The following is a 19,142-nucleotide window of genomic DNA, read 5'->3' on the forward strand; positions in this document are numbered from 1 at the left end:
TCAACCACTACTCTTTTTGTATTGGCATACGACAGCAGAATGAGGGGGAAATAGAATGTTGAAAGATACAATTTTTAAAGTTTATAGAGGTGCATTAATATAGCTATATTGAATGAGTCTTACCTGTCGAAGCTCTGAAAGCCCTTTGAGAATAGCTTGCTGTCGTTCCCGGTTTCTCACCAGATCAGGGTTAAGAAGAGGATCTCTTGGATTATCTGAACAATAACTTTGATGCTGCAGGTCATCTATAACTGAAAAAAGGATGCAGTAGAAAACTTGGGTATACCTAGTCAAAATTGGACTTGTAGTTTCCCAAATTAAAAGATGATTGAATAATGCAGTGCATTCTTACTATAGACATCATTTACCTTGTGTTTATATTGGAACCCACAAGACTTGCCCTCTAATCTATTGCATTCTGGGTGTGTTGTTAAAATTGATTAATTGTACCTTCTGAGATTGGGAATTTACAAGTTGTAACAGAACTATATACATTTTAAAATGGAGTTACTGAAAGAATAGAACATAAGAAATAGGAGCAGGAGCAAGCTATTTGGTCCCTCGAGCTTGCTCTGCCATTTATCATGGACTCAGCTCCACTTCCCTGCCCGCTCCCCAGAACCCTTTATTCCCTTATCGCTCAAAAATCTGTCTATCTCCGCCTTAAATATATTCAATGACCCAGCCTCCACAGCTCTCTGGGGCAGAGAATTCCACAGATTTACAACCCACTGAGAAGAAATTCCTCCTCATCTCAGATTTAAATGGGTGGCCCCTTATTCTGAGACTATGGCCCCCCCAGTTTTAGTTTCTCCTATGAGTGGAAATATTTTCCCTGCATCCATCTTGTCGAGCCCTCTCATTACCTTATATGTTTCAATAAGATCACCTCTCATTCTTCTGAACTCCAATCAGTAGAGGCCCAACTCTCTCAACCTATCTTCATGTCAAACCCCTCATTTCAGGAATCAACCTAGTGAACCTTCTCTGAACAGCCTCCAATGCAAATATATCCTTCCTTAAATACGGAGACCAAAACTGTACGCAGTATTCTAGATGTGGCCTCACCAATAGCCTGTACAGTTGTAGCAGGACTTCTCTGCTTTTATACTCTATCCCCCTTGCAATAAAGGCCAACATTCCATTTGCCTTCCTGATTACTTGTTGTATCTGCATACTAACTTTTTGTGTTTCATGCACAAGGACTCCCAGGTCCCTCTGTTCTGCAGCACTTTGCAATTATTTTCCATTTAAATTATAATTTGCTTTCCTATTTTTTCTGCCAAAGTGGATAACTTCACATTTTCCCACATTACACTCCATCTGCCAAATTTTGCCCACTCACTTAGCCTGTCTATATCCCTTTGCAGATTTTTTGTGTCCTCTTCACAATTTGCAATAATTTTGGTTGGTTCAAAGTCTCTGCCATTTCCCTGTTCCCCATTATTAATTCCCCAGTCTCATCCTGTAAGGGACCAACATTTACTTTAGCTACTCTTTTCCTTTTTATGTACCTGTAGAAACTCTTACTATCTGTTTTAATATTTTGTGTTAGTTTCATAATCTATCTTCCCTCTCTTTATTATTGTTTTAGTTGTTCATTGCTGGCTTTTAAAAGTTTCCCAATCCTCTGGCCTCTTTGTATGCCCTTATTTTCAATTTGATATCATCCCTTATTTCTTTAGTTAGCCACGGATGGTTATCCCTTCTCTTAGTTTTTCCTTCTCATTGGAATATATTTTTGTTGAGAGTTATGAAATATCTCCTTAAATGTCTGCCACTGCTCATCAACCGTCCTACACTTTAATCTATTTTCCCAGTCCACTTTAGCCAACTCTGCCCTCACCTTTGTAGTCTCCTTTATTTAAGCTTAGGACATTGGTTCGAGATCCAACTTTCTCACCCTCCAACTGAATTTGAAATTCAACCATGCTATGGCCATTCATTCCTAGAGGATCATTACACAGTACCAGATCTAAGATAGCTTGCTCCCTGGTTGGTTCTGCAACATATTGTTCAAGGAAACTATCCCGGATACACTCGCTTATCCTTGATACCCTCTGTTACACAGTTTGGTCAATAAGCCAAGAGAGGCAATGCAGAAGTTTTAAGAATAAACCAAATTGAGAAACGGAAGCCATGACCCCCAGCAGGTGTATGTGCAAAGCTGGTGACCAGTTGTATAATGGGCTAGAAATTCAGGTTTTAGCGATTTTGCCCATTTTTGAGCAATAATTGTGGCAGTATTTTTTGGGGGGCACAGGGGTAGCGCTATCGCTGGACGTTGCAAAATTCGCCAAACGGTGACCAGTGATCGCAATAGTGCTAAATCTGGCCTTGCACGAATGAATTTGGGCATCGGAGCTGAAATTTGCGATCGAACAAAAGAATAAAACCAACGTTCTGCACATGCGCAAATTTTTCTTTATCAGATTTATTTTTCCGCCGATTTTTTTTTCTTCTTCCTGTGATTCTGGTCAGCTGTCAGGCCGCATTCGCAGTACAACCAAGGCTGAATCAGCTATTTTTTTACAGAGCAAGCTGCCACACTGGAAGGGGACTTCAGCAGGCAGAGAACCCAAAAGTTCAGTTATGAGGCAAACGAGGCCCTCATTGTAGCTGTGCAAAGCAGATGGGGGAATTTAATAGGAGGGGTGCAGGAAACCCCTCCCAGCTGTGCGAAGGAGTCTGTGGATCAGCGTGGCAGAGGTTTCCTCAGTCAATAATAAAGGGGCACCATCAGCAGTGTTGGAAAAAGTTCAATGACCATTGCAGGTTCATCAGAGTAATATTTTTATTCATGCACTCCTTCATTACTTAAATTGTAAATCTGACACATGTTGGTATAGGTAGGCTGAGTGTTGCACCTTATTTGCCATGAATGATCGTTACACATTAGTAAGACTGCTTTTTGACATCTTAAAAGATGTTTCTGCACTGCGATGTCTTCCTCATGAACCACATGCAACTACCAGGACCATTAAACAGAGGACTGTGTTAAATGCACACAGTATGGTATAAGTGCTTTGATGGCTATCGGTGTGTGGCACAAGAGCAGAAGGGCCCTCTGGTAACCATTCCAACTGTCTTCTGTGCAGGGAAAGTTGTCGCACAACCGCCGGGAGCAGCGGCGCACGGGCGATGGTCCACCCCAGACACTGCCGTTAACGGACCTGGAGGAGTGTGTGGCTGCTCTGATCAGTGCCTCAGGGAGGTCAACTACCCGGGGGGTGCCGATCCCCTGTTCGAAACTGAGGGCAAAGTCCTGCAATATCCCCGGGCTGGGTTGGGGCAATGTGATGCAGTGTCTGTGGGCTACATATAATGTAGTAGCGCTGGCCTTTCAAATGAGCCTGTGTTATGTGACCTTCCTCATGTCACCATGTCACCCTGTCCCCTCCCCTGCTGCTAACCCCTCATCTGTTGTTTTCTATTTTCAGATGAGGAGGCTTCACATTCGCCAATCATGTGGGGGTGCAGGAGGGGACTGCGAAGACTCCAAGGACGATGAACCTCCACGGGAGGAAACACGTGAAGTTATTCTGGGGGCGGTGGGGGTGCTGTTGCAATCAACACCTCTTTTAGCTGTGGCCAGGAAAACACATTCTCGGGCTTTGCCCAATCCGAGACCCCGGATCCAGGTTGAGTTCCATATGCCGTCTCTCCGGAGGATGACAGACAGGCACACCTGGACATGGTGAGACTGGCCAGGGGAGAGCATCCAGCTCAGCCGATAGCTCCTGGAGGTCTTGGGTGGTTTTTCCACAAGCATTGCGGCACTATCCGCGGATTCGAGGGAGGGCACGTTGCATTGTCACTGCGACACATGAGAACATCAAGGCTGTCAATGGCATTGCGCAATTGATGGTCTCGACCTTTGGCACTGCAGTCCCCAGTGTTACAGTACCCAGACCCACATCATCTGTGAGTGGTGAGGCCGAGCAAGAGCCTTTCCCCTCAGAAGCCGGGCCTTCCATACCCCGAGCTTCTCCAGGGGATCCACACATGGGGTCTCCATTGTCTATCCCCCTTTTACAGCAGGACTCTGGCCACGTTGCTGCATGACGCCTTGGTATCACCTTGGGTACAGTCATGACGTGAGGGATTTGGGGGGGGGGGAAGAGAAGGAGGGGCCAGAGGCAAATGACATTCGGTGCAGGGGTTGTTCTTTCGTTGTTATTTTATAAAAGTTTTTAAAGTTTCCCAATTCTGTTAAGTTATAAAAGTTCACAATAATGTTTAATAAATGTTATTCCAGTTTCCAAATTAAGTTTACAATGTTTAATAAATCTTATTCAAGTTACTGTATGTTTAATTAATTATTTTGTTTACCACAGCCATTCCTGTGTAGTGTCGCATTTGCAGAATAAGAGGGGGGTAGTCAACATAGTGGGATTGAGTGGGCAGGCAACGGTCAAACTGTTCACTATTCAAGCAAAGTGATGAATTATGAGTTGCTGACGCAAGGCTTTTGCAGTGGCGAAAGCTCCGTGAGGTCTTCTCTGTGGTGGTGGCATGGGTTCATCGCCAGGCTCCTCCTCCTCCCCTCTCTCCTGAGGTGGTCCTGCAGTCCCCAGTGGCAAATCCTGTCCCCTCATGATGGCTAAGTTGTGTAGCATGCAGCACGCCACGATGAACTCAAGAGACCTGCTGAGGGGAGTATTGAAGGCAGCCTCTAGAGTGGTCCAGGCATCGGAAGCCCTGCTTGAGCACTCCAATTGTCTGTTCGACGATTTTGTGTATGGCTGCAAGGCTCTCATTATAGCGATGCCCGGCTTGTGTCTGAGGGTTCCGGAGGGAGGTCATCAGCCAGGTGGCGAGGCCATAAACTTTGTACCCCAGCATCCAGCTCTGGCCTTATCGCTGACGCTCAAACAGGTATGAGACACTGCTCTCATGCAAGATGAAAGCATCATGGATGCTCCCTGGAAATTGGGCATTTACTGCCATGATGCGCTGAGTATGGTCGTAGACGATCTGTACGTTCAGTGAGTGGAATCCCTTTCAGTTTCGGTAAACCACTGGATCCTCGCAGGGCAATGTGCGTACAGTCAATGGCAACCTGAACCTTGGGGAAGCCAGCAATTTGTGCAAAACCTATAGCCCTTTCATTCAGTGCCTCCTTAGTCATTGGGAACTTTATAAAGTCCATCCTGAGTGCAGTAGTCACCTGGTGAATGCAGTGATGTGTAACATACTACCAGATGGAGCATCTGTCCCCTGCTGAAGCCTGAAAGGAGCTGGAGGCATAGAAGTCACCTTCACTTCAACGGGCAGTGCAGTCCTGTTCCCGCTGGTAGGCTGCAGGTCTGCCTTTATCAGCTGGCATATCTCTGTGACCACCTCTTTTCAGAAGCGCAGCCTTCAAACGCACTGTGCCTCAGACAGCTGCAGGTATGAGCGCTGTTCCCTGTAAACGCGTGGGGGGGGGGGGGGTTAAGGTTTCCTCCCAATACGTCTGCGAGCTCATAACGCTCAAAATGCTCTTGAATAAGCCTTCTTCCAGCTCGATGCTGCATAGAAAAATCAGCCAGGAATAATGGCAGAGACATTATAGTCCCCATTTTTGTAAAAAGTCCTTAAAAATGAATCATGAACTTACATAAAGCTCAGTGTGCAAAAGGCAGCCTTTCCTCCAATCCTATTATGTACTGAATAGCTCCATTTTTCAAGATGGCACTGTTAGCGCCGATTGCTCCCTGGATCTGACCTGGTAAGAATTGATCTTTTCAGGCGCATTTTTGGGTGGGCGGTAAAAATGGCGATATCGGCAAATTTTCCAACCCCCCGCCGGCGATAGCGCAGCGTTGCACGCCAATTGACGTCACAAAAACCGGCAAAAAATATGGGTGGGCGATAATTTTTAGCATCAGCACAAAACCGCTGTCGAATTTTCCGTCCAGACGCTAAATTTTGTGCGACTTGTTTAGTGCCAAAAAAATTTTACTTTTTCAGCTTTGCCATGGCGATAAATAGGTGCAAACCTGCCAAATTTCTAGCCCAATGTGTTTACCACTTTTTGATTGAGCTCCTAAATTAAAAACAAGGCTGCATAAATACCATTGCAATGCTTGTACTGTGGGTCACATGTTGAAGGCCTCGACATTGGGGCATCAGGATCCAAATGATACACCTCATCTGTGCGCACATAAGGAACAAAGTTGGATGATGGTGGTCTATCATTAGCAGATAGAGCCCTTCGGCACCATTCCCCTGTATTCATATTTTGAACTATATGGAGCTCCTGCTGCTCCATTTGGAGCTGTTTGTTCCTCAGTGCAGGAACTGGTGGAGATTCACACCTACAGAAAGAAAACATCTATTAAATCTTCATTTCTAATTACATCATTTATTCTCACAAAATTGTTTTCATTCATTCTAGTACATTTTTTTTACTTCTGCTGTGAAGTAGCAATTGTTTACTTCAGATATGGACTACAATTCATATTGCATTTTAGAAAAGCCAGATGTCTTAGCTTAGCATGAAACACAAAGTGTGTTGAAAAAAACCATAGGTCCATCTCGTGTACTTTCCTACTATCATAGCAGTTGTAGCTGGTAGTGCATTTTTCATCAAGGTGCTTGCTTGATGTTGCTTTCACATATCTAAATTACCTGCCTCTACAATCTCCCTCCGTAAGCTGTCCCGATTAAGTGCATATGGGTCCAATGGTCTTTTCTTGTCCCGAGTGCATAATATAACAATTTACTAACTACTGTCTCTGTAATGTTTCTTTACCTTCTGTCTGAATCATCTACTTCTCAGTTTGAATTAACTCCCCCATTCTGCTGTCGTATGCCAATACAAAGAGTACTGGTTGATTTTCTAAATCTCTGAACCTTATTATTTTGAATACCTAATCATATTCTGTCTCAAGTCTTCTGTTTTCCAACAAGAGCTCTAGATCCAGGGGCTCAATTTTCCCCAATGCCGCTTTTTGGCGCATTACAAGAGATAGGCCTGTTTTTTTTGGGCACCGACTACTCAAAAAAAAATAACAGCAAGTTTCCCCATTCTATTTTTTGAAATTGGCGCCACGCAGCCTGTCCTTTACCTCCGGGGGCAGGGGAATGGTGTGGAGCCTAATGTCTGCGCCAAAAAAACGAAGTACCCCCCCCTTCTTCTGCGCACGCGCAGGGGGAAAAAAGGCGTTTTTTGATGTGATTGCTATGGGCACACGTGCCCAGTACAGCTCCCGGTCTGCATGCGGCCATTTTTAAAGAACCAGTTGTGTGTAAAAACTTTAATTCTCAGTGGAAAAATCGGAGCTGCCATACAAGATGCAATGCGGCTCAAGAACCAATTAATTTCTTACACGATGAAGTGAAGGCACTGGTTACTGTAATTGAGGCCAGATGGCACGAGCTGGACACCAGCAGAGGTCACATAAAAGTTTCACCAAAAGAAATGAAGAAATGCTAGAACCAACTTGAAGATGACTTACTGTGCAATGGTGACCACCCCAAGGTCTGGAGGCCAGTGCAAAAAGCGGCAGGACCTTGGTCAACTAGCTGGTGTAAGTAATATTTTAATTTATTCACTGGAATTGCAATTGTAAATGTGACCATCTGTATATGTCCCACCCAGCAGAAAGATACCCTCTCTTAAAAAGTTACATTTTCATCTTTGCAGAGGAAGATGGCACACAACAAAAGGGAAAGAACTTGAACAGGAGGAGGCCCGGCAAATCTGTACCCACTGACACCCTTGAAAGACAGGGTCACTGATTTGATGGGTCCGGCCTGGAGAAAAGCAACCACCACTGCACAAGCTGGGCCCAGAGGTGAGGGAGAGGGTTAGTCCTGCAAATTCCACAGTCTGGCTTTGCTAAATGCTACGTACTGCATGGTCTAGCCATGCTTTGGTTTATAGAGATGTCTCCGTCAGCTACGTTTCGATTGATGCAATGTGCTATCATTCATCGTGGTCCTTCAAATCAGCCTGCTGCCTACGCTGTGTGAGCCTACTCATGCCACCCTGCCCCCTCCTCTGTTGCTAACCATTTGTCTGTTCTGTTATATTTTGCAGAACTTGAGGCCAACCTGGACGCAGCTGAAGCCAATGCAGCAGAAGATTCAGATGCGGACGAGCCTGAAGAGGAGAACATCTTTCAGACCAAGAGCATGGGGGTGAGGGGGAGAATATGGATGAAGCCCCCACTGTTGTACTCCCTCTGGAGGAGGTGCAGGTGTCACCCATTGAGGTGCCAACCCCTTTCCTGAGTGGTACGAGTGTTGATGGGACATTCCATGGTTTCCCATAGTCCGAGGCTGGGGAATCTAGTGGGGTGCAGCAAGGCACACCCAGAGCCCCATCATCCAAGGTTGCAGGTCCCAGTGGGATGCAGCGAGGCACATGAGGGAGGGAATGTCACAGGTAGCTGATGTTCACTGACAGCGCATGAGGGAGGGAATGTTACAGGCAGTTGACTATACTGTTAGTGAACATGAGGGAGGGAATGTCGCAGGTAGCTAATACACTGTCGGCGAACATGAGGGAGGGAATGTTGGAGGAAGTTGAGTCACTGTCAGGGAACATGAGGGAGGGAATGTCAGGGTTAGCTGCTGCAATAAGGGAACACACCCAGACCCTGCGCCCATTGACAGAATCAATTGCCACTCCCACTCCAATCCCCAGACCAGCCTCTGAAGAGGCCCAAGCCGGGTCTTCCACATTACCGCCTGCGCAAGATGTTCAAAAGAATAAGCTTGGTATCAACCCGAGAAATGCTGCACCACTGCCTGCGGGCAGGGGTGGAGTCAACAAGACCAAGCGTGGCGGGCAGTCTTAGAAGAAGGTGGAGGAGAGATGGGTGCAGCCTTTCTTTGCTGCTGTTATTATTATTGTTGTTACTGTTGTAACTGTTCTCAAATTAAGAGTTTTTTTGTAAGTTATGTAAATTTACAAGTTTAAGTTTGTAAGTCATAACTTTAATAAAAATATTCTTGTATCAAACTTTAAAGTTTGCAGTTAAGTACTAACAAGTGTTTGTTAAACTTTTGAATAAATATATTTTAAATTATAACTGAATCATTTCCATTCTTTGTTCCATTATTAACAAAACTTTTTGAAGTAAAGAAAAATCATTTCCATTATTTGTTCCATTAACACAACACATCATTACGGAACAGGTCCAAACAGTAAACATGGTCCATTTGGAATAGTTGCTGCTGAGCCATCAGGCAGCAAAGCGTTCACGGGTGAGCTGCTGGCGCAAGGCTCGAGCAATCGTTAGAGGCACAATGGCCCGCCTTCTTCCACCGTTGTGCTCCAGGTTCAGGTAGTTGCATGGCATCTTCATCCTCCTCAACATCAGCCACTCTCACCTCAGGTGGGCCTTCTACTACCAGCTGCTGCTGCCTCATGATGGCTAAGTTATCCAGCATGCAGCACACAACAGTGAAATGATCGACAATCTCAGGGGAATATTGCAAGTAGCCTCCAGAATGGTCCAGGCATCGGAAACGCTGTTTCAAGATGCCAATGGTCCTCTCTATTATGCTGCGTGTCGCAATGTGCGACATATTGTATTCCCAGTCAGCTCGCGTCCGGGTTACGCGTAGGGGCGTCTTGAGCCAGGTGGCGAGACCGTACTCTTCGTCTCCCAGCAGCCAACTCTACCCTTCTGGCTGCTGCTGAAACATGGCAGATATAGCACTCTCGCGTAGGATGAACACATCATGGGTGCTCCCAGGATATCTTGCATCAATTGACATGACACTAAGTTGGGTGACAGTGTGAGCTGCAAGGAGGATGCTATGGGGCTGCAGAGTGACTTGGATAGGTTAGGTGAGTGGGCAAATGCATGGCAGATGAAGTATAATGTGGATAAATCCACTTTGGTGGTAAAAACAGAGAGAGACTATTATCTGAATGGTGACAGATTAGGAAAAGGGGAGGTGCAAAGAGACCTGGGTGTCAAAGTACATCAGTCATTGAAGGTTGGCATGCAGGTACAGCAGACGGTTAAAAAAGCAAATGGCATGTTGGCCTTCATAGCAAGGGAATTTGAGTACAGGAGCAGGGAGGTGTTACTACAGTTGTACAGGGCCTTGGTGAGGCCACACCTGGAGTATTGTGTACAGTTTTGGTCTCCTAACTTGATGAAGGACATTCTTGCTATTAAGGGAGTGCAGCAAAGGTTCACCAGACTGATTCCCGGGATGACAGGCTGACATATCAAGAAAGACTGGATCAACTGGGCTTGTATCCACTGGAGTTCAGAAGAATGAGAGGGGATCTCATAGAAATGTTTAAAATTCTGACAGGTTTAGACAGGTTAGATGCAGGAAGTATGTTCCCAATGTTGGGGAAGTCCAGAACCAGGGGCAAGCCATTTAGGACCAAGATGAGGAGAAACTTCTTCACCCAGAGAGTGGTGAACCTGTGGAATTCTCTACTACAGAAAGCTGTTGAGGCCAATTCACTAAATATATTCAAAAAGGAGTTAGATGTAGTCCTTTCTACTAAGGGGATCAAGGGGTATGGCGAGAAAGCAGGAATGGGGTACTGAAGTTGCATGTTCAGCCATGAACTCATTGAATGGCGGTGCAGGCTAGAAGGGTCGACTCCTGCACCTATTTTCTATGTTTCTATGATACGATGCATGTCGTCACATAGGAGCTGCATATTAACGGAGTGGAAGCCTTTTCTCTTCCTGTATATCTCAAAATCCTCCAAAGGTGCTTCTTGCAAGGCGATGTGGGTGCAATCAATGCAGCCCTGTACATTCTCCCCGTGGCTGAGGAGCTCCTCCCGGAGTCGCAGTGTGGATTTCGTCCCCTCCGGGGCACAACGGACATGATTTTTGCAGCGCGACAGCTGCAGGAAAAATGCAAGGAACAGTGCCAGCACTTATACATGGTCTTCTTTGACCTTACAAAGGCCTTTGACGCGGTCAACCGCGAGGGTCTATGGAGCGTCCTCCTCAGTTTCGGATGCCCCCAAAAGTACATCACCATACTCCGCCTGCTCCACGACAACATGCAAGCCGTGATCCTTACCAACGGATCCATCACAGACACAATTCATGCCCGGACCGGGGTCAAGCAGGGCTGCGTCATCGCCCCAACCCTCTTCTCAATCTTCCTCGCTGCCATGCTCCACCTCACAGTTGATTAGCTCCACTCCAGCGGGGAGCTTAACTACAGAACCAATGGGAAGCTGTTCAACTTCGCCGTTTCCAGGCCAAGTCCAAGACCACTCCAGCCTCTGTCATCGAGCTACAGTACGCGGACGATGCCTGCGTCTGTGCACACACAGAGGCTGAACTCCAGGACATAGTCGACGTGGGCCTTACGCTCAACATTAGTAAGACAGAAGTCCTCCACCAGCCTGTCCTCGCCGCACAGCACTGCTCCTCAAACATCAAGATCCACAGCATGGCCCTGGACAACGTGGACCACTTCCCCTATCTCGGGAGCCTCCTATCAACAAGAGCAGGAATTGATGACGAGATCCAACACCGCCTCCAGTGCAGCCTTCGGCCACCTGAGGAAAAAAGTGTTTGAAGATCAGTCCCTCAAAACGGTCACCAAGCTCATGGTCTACAGGGCCGTAGTAATACCCGCCCTCCTGTATGGCTCATATACGTGGACCATGTACAGTAGACACCTCAAGACGCTGGAGAAATACCACTAGCGATGTCTCCGCAAGATCCTGCAAATCCCCTGGGAGGACAGACGCACAAATATTATCATCCTCGTCCAGGCCAACATCCCCAGCATTGAAGCACTGACCACACTTGATCAGCTCCACTGGGTAGACCACATAGTTCGCATGCCAGACACGAGACTCCCAAAGCAAGCGCTCTACTCGGAACTCGTCCACGGCAAATGAGCCAAAGGTGGGCAGAGGAAACGTTACAAGGACACCCTCAAAGTCTCCCTGATAAAGTGCGACATCTCCACTGACACCTGGGAGTCCTTGGACATAGACCGCCCTAAGTGGAGGAAGTGCATTCAGGAGGGCGCTGAGCTCCTAGAGTATCGTCGCCAAGAGCATGCAGAAATCAAGCGCAGACAGCGGAAGGAGCGTGCAGCAAACCAGACTCCCTGCCCACCCTTTCCCTCAACGATTATCTGTCCCACCTTTGACAGAAACTGTGGTTCTCGTATTGGACTGCACAGCCACCTAAGAACTCATGCTAAGAGTGGAAGCAAGTCTTCCTCGATCCCGAGGGACTGCCTATGATGATGATGGTGCCTTTGGGAAGCCAGCAATCCTGGAGAAGGCCACAGCCCTTTCACATACTGCCTGGGCGGTCATGAGGAACTTTATAGTAATTCCTCCAGGCATATAGTGCAGCAGTCACTTGCTGAATGCAGATGTGTTGCATGTTGAGAAATGGCACACACATCCCCAATTGTGGCCTGGAATGATACAGATGCATAAAATGAAAGTGCAGCTTTAACCTTCACTTCAACTGACAAAGCAGTCCTCCTGACACTTCTTGTTATCTTGTTATCTTAGCAATCTTGTTGTGCGAGGCCCCTTGGGGAAGAGTGACCATAACGTGATAGAATTCTTTATTAAGATGGAGAGTGACACAGTTAATTCAGAAACTAGGGTCCTGAACTTAAGGAAAGGTAACATAGAAACATAGAAAATAGGTGCAGGAGCAGGCCATTCAGCCCTTCTAGCCTGCACCGCCATTCAATGAGTTCATGGCTGAACATGAAACTTCAGTACCCCCTTCCTGCTTTCTCGCCATACCCCTTGATCCCCCGAGTAGTAAGGACTTCATCTAACTCCCTTTTGAATATATTTAGTGAATTGGCCTCAACTACTTTCTGTGGTAGAGAATTCCACAGGTTCACCACTCTCTGGGTGAAGAAGTTTCTCCTCATCTCGGTCCTAAATGGCTTACCCCTTATCCTTAGACTGTGACCTCTGGTTCTGGACTTCCCCAACATTGGGAACATTCTTCCTGCATCTAACCTGTCTAAACTCGTCAGAATTTTAAACGTTTCTATGAGGTCCCCTCTCATTCTTCTGAACTCCAGTGAATACAAGCCCAGTTGATCCAGTCTTTCTTGATAGGTCAGTCCCACCATCCCGGGAATCAGTCTGGTGAATCTTCGCTGCACTCCCTCAATAGCAAGAATGTCCTTCCTCAAGTTAGGAGACCAAAACTGTACACAATACTCCAGGTGTGGCCTCACCAAGGCCCTGTACAACTGTAGCAACACCTCCCTGCCCCCTGTACTCAAATCCCCTCGCTATGAAGGCCAACATGCCATTTGCTTTTTTAACCGCCTGCTGTACCTGCATGCCAACCTTCAATGATTGATGTACCATGACACCCAGGTCTTGTTGCACCTTCCCTTTTCCTAATCTGTCACCATTCAGATAATAGTCTGTCTCTCTGTTTTTACCACCAAAGTGGATAACCTCACATTTATCCACATTATACTTCATCTGCCATTCATTTGCCCACTCACCTAACCTATCCAAGTCACTCTGCAGCCTCATAGCATCCTCCTCGCAGCTCACACTGCCACCCAATTTAGTGTCATCCGCAAATTTGGAGATACTACATTTAATCCCCTCGTCTAAATCATTAATGTACAATGTAAACAGCTGGGGCCCCAGCACAGAACCTTGCGGTACCCCACTAGTCACTGCCTGCCATTCTGAAAAGTACCCATTTACTCCTACTCTTTGCTTCCTGTCTGACAACCAGTTCTCAATCCACGTCAGCACACTACCCCCAATCCCATGTGCTTTAACTTTGCACATTAATCTCTTGTGTGGGACCTTGTCGAAAGCCTTCTGAAAGTCCAAACATACCACATCAACTGGTTCTCCTTTGTCCACTTTACTGGAAACATCCACAAATAATTCCAGAAGATTTGTCAAGCATGATTTCCCTTTCACAAATCCATGCTGACTTGGACCTATCATGTCACCATTTTCCAAATGCGCTGCTATGACATCCTTAATAATTGATTCCATCATTTTACCCACTACTGAGGTCAGGCTGACCGGTCTATAATTCCCTGCTTTCTCTCTCCCTCCTTTTTTAAAAAGTGGGGTTACATTGGCTACCCTCCACTCGATAGGAACTGATCCAGAGTCAGTGGAATGTTGGAAAATGACTGTCAATGCATCCGCCATTTCCAAGGCCACCTCCTTAAGTACTCTGGGATGCAGTCCATCAGGCCCTGGGGATTTATCGGCCTTCAATCCCATCAATTTCCCCAACACAATTTCCCGACTAATAAAGATTTCCCTCAGTTCCTCCTCCTTACTAGACCCTCTGACCCCTTTTATATCTGGAAGGTTGTTTGTGTCCTCCTCAGTGAATACCGAACCAAAGTACTTGTTCAATTGGTTTGCCATTTCTTTGTTCCCCGTTATGACTTCCCCTGATTCTGACTGCAGGGGACCTACGTTTGTCTTTACTAACCTTTTTCTCTTTACATAGCTATAGAAACTTTTGCAATCCGCCTTAATGTTCCCTGCAAGCTTCTTCTCGTACTCCATTTTCCCTGCCCTAATCAAACCCTTTGTCCTCCTCTGCTGAGTTCTAAATTTCTCCCAGTCCCCGGGTTCGCTGCTATTTCTGGCCAATTTGTATGCCACTTCCTTGGCTTTAATACTATCCCTGATTTCCCTAGATAGCCACGGTTGAGCCACCATCCCTTTTTTATTTTTACGCCAGACAGGAATGTACAATTGTTGTAATTCATCCATGCGGTTTCTAAATGTCTGCCATTGCCCATCCACAGTCAACCCCTTAAGTATCATTCGCCAATCTATCCTAGCCAATTCACACCTCATACCTTCAAAGTTACCCTTCTTTAAGTTCTGGACCATGGTCTCTGAATTAACTGTTTCATTCTCCATCCTAATGCAGAATTCCACCATATTATGGTCACTCTTCCCCAAGGGACCTCGCACAATGAGATTGCTAATTAATCCTCTCTCATTACACAACACCCAGTCTAAGATGGCCTCCCCCCTAGTTGGTTCCTCGACATATTGGTCTAAAAAACCATCCCTTATGCACTCCAGGAAATCCTCCTCCACCGTATTGCTTCCAGTTTGGCTAGCCCAATCTATGTGCATATTAAAGTCACCCATTATAACTGCTGCACCTTTATTGCATGCACCCCTAATTTCCTGTTTGATGCCCTCCCCAACATCACTACTACTGTTTGGAGGTCTGTACACAACTCCCACTAACGTTTTTTGCCCTTTGGTGTTCTGCAGCTCTACCCATATAGATTCCACATCATCCAAGCTAATGTCTTTCCTAACTATTGCATTAATCTCCTCTTTAACCAGCAATGCTACCCCACCTCCTTTTCCTTTTATTCTATCCTTCCTGAATGTTGAATACCCCTGGATGTTGAGTTCCCAGCCCTGATCATCCTGGAGCCACGTCTCCGTAATCCCAATCACATCATATTTGTTAACATCTATTTGCACAGTTAATTCATCCACCTTATTGCGGATACTCCTTGCATTAAGACACAAAGCCTTCAGGCTTGTTTTTTTTTTACACCCTTTGTCCTTTTAGAATTTTGCTGTACAGTGGCCCTTTTTGTTCTTTGCCCTCTACTTTTCCTCATCTCCTTTCTGTCTTTTGCTTTTGCCTCCTTTTTGTCTCCCTCTGTCTCCCTGCATTGGTTCCCATCCCCCTGCCATATTAGTTTAACTCCTCCCCAACAGCACTAGCAAACACTTCTCCTAGGACATTGGTTCCGGTCCTGCCCAGGTGCAGACCGTCCGGTTTGTACTGGTCCCACCTCCCCCAGAACCGGTTCCAATGCCCCAGGAATTTGAATCCCTCCCTGCTGCACCACTGCTCAAGCCACGTATTCATCTGCGCTATCCTGCGATTCCTACTCTGACTAGCACGTGGCACTGGTAGCAATCCTGAGGTTACTACTTTTGAGGTCCTACTTTTTAAATTTAGCTCCTAGCTCCTTAAATTCGTTTCGTAGGACCTCATCCCTTTTTTTAAACCTATGTCGTTGGTACCAATGTGCACCACGACAACTGGCTGTTCTCCCTCCCATTTCAGAATGTCCTGCACCCGCTCCGAGACATCCTTGACCCTTGTACCAGGGAGGCAACATACCATCCTGGAGTCTCGGTTGCGGCCGCAGAAACGCCCATCTATTCCCCTCACCATTGAATCCCCTATCACTATCGCGCTCCCACTCTTTTTCCTACCCTCCTGTGCAGCAGAGCCAGCCACGGTGCCATGAACTTGGCTGCTGCTGCCCTCCCCTGATGAGTCATCCCCCCCAACAGTACTCAAAGCGGTGTATCTGTTTTGCAGGGGGATGACCACAGGGGACCCCTGCACTACCTTCCTTGCACTACTCGATGGTACGAGGTGTGAATTGGCTAGAATAGACTGACAAATGATACTTAAAGGGTTGACGGTGGATAGGCAATTTAAAGATCACATTGATGAACTTCAGCAATTGTATATACCTGTCTGGAGTAAAAATAAAATGGGGAAGGTGGCTCAACCGTGGCTAACAAGAGAAAGCAACAAACCTGAGGACTGGGAGAAATTTAGAATTCAGCAGAGGAGGACAAAGGGTTTAATTAAGGGGGGAAAATAGAGTACGAGAAGAAGCTTGCCGGGAACATAAAAACTGACTGCAAAAGCTTCTATAGATATGTGAAGAGAAAAAGATTTGTGAAGACAAACGTAGGTCCCTTGCAGTCGGATTCAGGTGAATTTATAATGGGGAACAAAGAAATGACAGACGAATTGAACAAATACTTTGGTTCTGTCTTCACGAAGGAAGACACAAATAACCTTCTGGAAGTACTAGGGGATCGAGGGTCTAGTGAGAAGGAGGAACTGAAAGATATCCTTATTCGGCGGGAAATTGTGTTAGGGAAATTGATGGGATTGAAGGCCGATAAATCCCCGGAGCCTGATAGTCTGCATCCCAGTGTACTTAAGGAAGTGGCCCTAGAAATAATGGATGCATCGGTGATCATTTTCCAACAGTCTATCGCCTCTGGATCAGTTCCTATGGACTGGAGGGTAGCTAATGTAACACCACTTTTTAAAAAGGGAGGGAGAGAGAACGCGGGTAATTATAGACCAGTTAGCCTGAAATCAGTAGTGGGGAAAATGTTGGAATCAATTATTAAGGATGAAATAGCAGCGCATTTGGAAAGCAATGACAGAATCGGTCCAGGTCAGCATGGATTTATGAAGGGGAAATCATGCTTGGCAAATCTGGAATTTTTTCGAGGATGTAACTGGTAGAGTGGACAAGGGGGAACCACTGGATGTGGTGTATTTGGACTTTCAAAAGGCTTTTGACAAGGTCCCATACAAGAGATTGGTGTGCAAAATCAAAGCACATGGGATTGGGGGTATTATACTGATGTGGATAGAGAACTGGTTGGCAGACAGGAAGCAGAGATCCGGGATAAACGGGTCCTTTTCAGAATGGCAGGCAGTGACTAGTGGAGTGCCACAGGGCTCAGTACTGGGACCCCAGCTCTTTACAATGTACATCAATGATTTGGATGAAGGAATTGAGTGCAATATCTCCAAGTTTGCAGATGACACTAAACTGGGTGGCGGTGTGAGCTGTAAAGAGGACGCTAAGAGGCTGCAGGGTGACTTGGACAGGTTAGGTGAGTGGGCAAATGCATGGCAGATGCAGTATAATGTGGATAAATGTGAGGTTATCCACTTTGAGGGCAAAAATGCGAAGACAGAATATTATCTGAATGGCGGCAGATTAGGAAAAGAGGAGATGCAATGAGACCTGGGTGTCATGATACATCAGTCATTGAAAGTTGGCATACAGGTACAGCAGGCGGTGAAGAAGACAAATGGTAAGTTGGCCTTCATAGCTAGGGGATTTGAGTATAGGAGCAGGGAGATCTTACTGCAGTTGTACAGGACCTTGGTGAGGCTTCACCTGGAATATTGTATTCAGTTTTTGTCTCCTAATCTGAGGATAGAAGTTCTTGCTATTGAGGGAGTGCAGCGAAGGTTCACCAGACTGATTCCCGGGGTGGCAGGACTGACATATGAGGAGAGACTGGATCAACTGGGCCTTTATACATTGGAGTTTAGAAGGATGAGAGGGGATTTCAGAAACATATAAGATTCTGATGGGACGCAGGTAGAATGTTCCCGATGTTGGGGAAGTCCAGAACCAGGGGTCACAGACTAAGAATAAGGGGTAGGCCATTTAGGACTGAGATCAGGAGAAACTTCTTCACTCAGAGAGTTGTTGACCTGTGGAATTCCCTGCCGCAGAGAGTTGTTGATGTCAGTTCATTGGATATATTCAAGAGGGAGTTAGATATGGCCCTTACAGCTAAAGGGATCAAGGGATATGGAGAGAAAGCAGGAAAGGGGTACTGAAGGAATGATGAGCCATGATCTTATTGAATGGTGGTGCAGGCTCGAAGGGCCGAATGGCCTACTCCTGCACCTATTTTCTATGTTTTTAGGTTGCAGGTATGAATGCCCGTCTTGATATACCAGACGTGGTTAAGTCCTCCTGCCCATCATCCTCCATGCTCTGAGGTTCCTCATGTGATGACGTCAAATCAAGTGTCTCCTCCATAGCATCATCAGGCAGAAGGCTGGCACGAGGTATGACATTGTTAGTATTGCCCCCATGATTAAATTGTACCTTTGCAAGAAGCTCAAAACAGCAGGACAAGCTTCTTTGTTGTCTCTCTCCACAAGGTCGATGCCCTACTATGGACCACACGAGGTCTGGGCATGTACAATAGGAAAAATCACCCCCCCCACCCCTCAGCCCCAGCCCGCACCCGCCCCTCCCAGCTTCTTTTGAAGCCGAGCCAGTGTCCGGGCAAGGGACCAATTCTGCCGGCCGACGATCCTACCATCGAGCCTGGTTTGGAGAGGTTAGGTGGTGGTGTGGCACTTTGGGGGAAAAAAAAATCTAAAATTGAAGAATTGCATTAAACTTCAATTTTCTGAATTTTAAGATTGAAAATAATTAAGCTTCATGATGCATATTTAATGTGTTCTTCACTCCCTCCAAAACTTCGCCTAAAAACAATGGCGTCATTCTGCATCGATTTTTTGATGTGCGCTGTTAAGTGCCCAGAAGGTTTTTTTGGGAGTGGTCACATACGTCGTCCTCGGAGAAACGTAAGTTGGCCC

At 46.3% G+C, this 19,142-nt stretch overlaps 1 protein-coding gene across 4 annotated transcripts in view; it reads right to left on the minus strand.

Moving 5' to 3' along the window:
* Positions 1 to 19,142, minus strand: part of ccdc66 (coiled-coil domain containing 66) — a 107,825-nt gene that overhangs the window by 2,441 nt on the left and 86,242 nt on the right. For all 4 annotated transcript variants that reach the window (XM_070895292.1, XM_070895288.1, XM_070895290.1 and 1 more), the window contains 2 exons: positions 6,061 to 6,302; positions 124 to 251 (listed from right to left, as the gene is read on the minus strand). In XM_070895292.1, the coding sequence (XP_070751393.1) occupies positions 124 to 251; positions 6,061 to 6,302 (370 nt within the window). The remainder of the gene's footprint in view (positions 1 to 123; positions 252 to 6,060; positions 6,303 to 19,142) is intronic.

The sequence above is a fragment of the Pristiophorus japonicus genome, chromosome 12 (genome assembly GCF_044704955.1).
Source record: "Pristiophorus japonicus isolate sPriJap1 chromosome 12, sPriJap1.hap1, whole genome shotgun sequence".
NCBI lineage: Eukaryota > Metazoa > Chordata > Chondrichthyes > Pristiophoridae > Pristiophorus > Pristiophorus japonicus.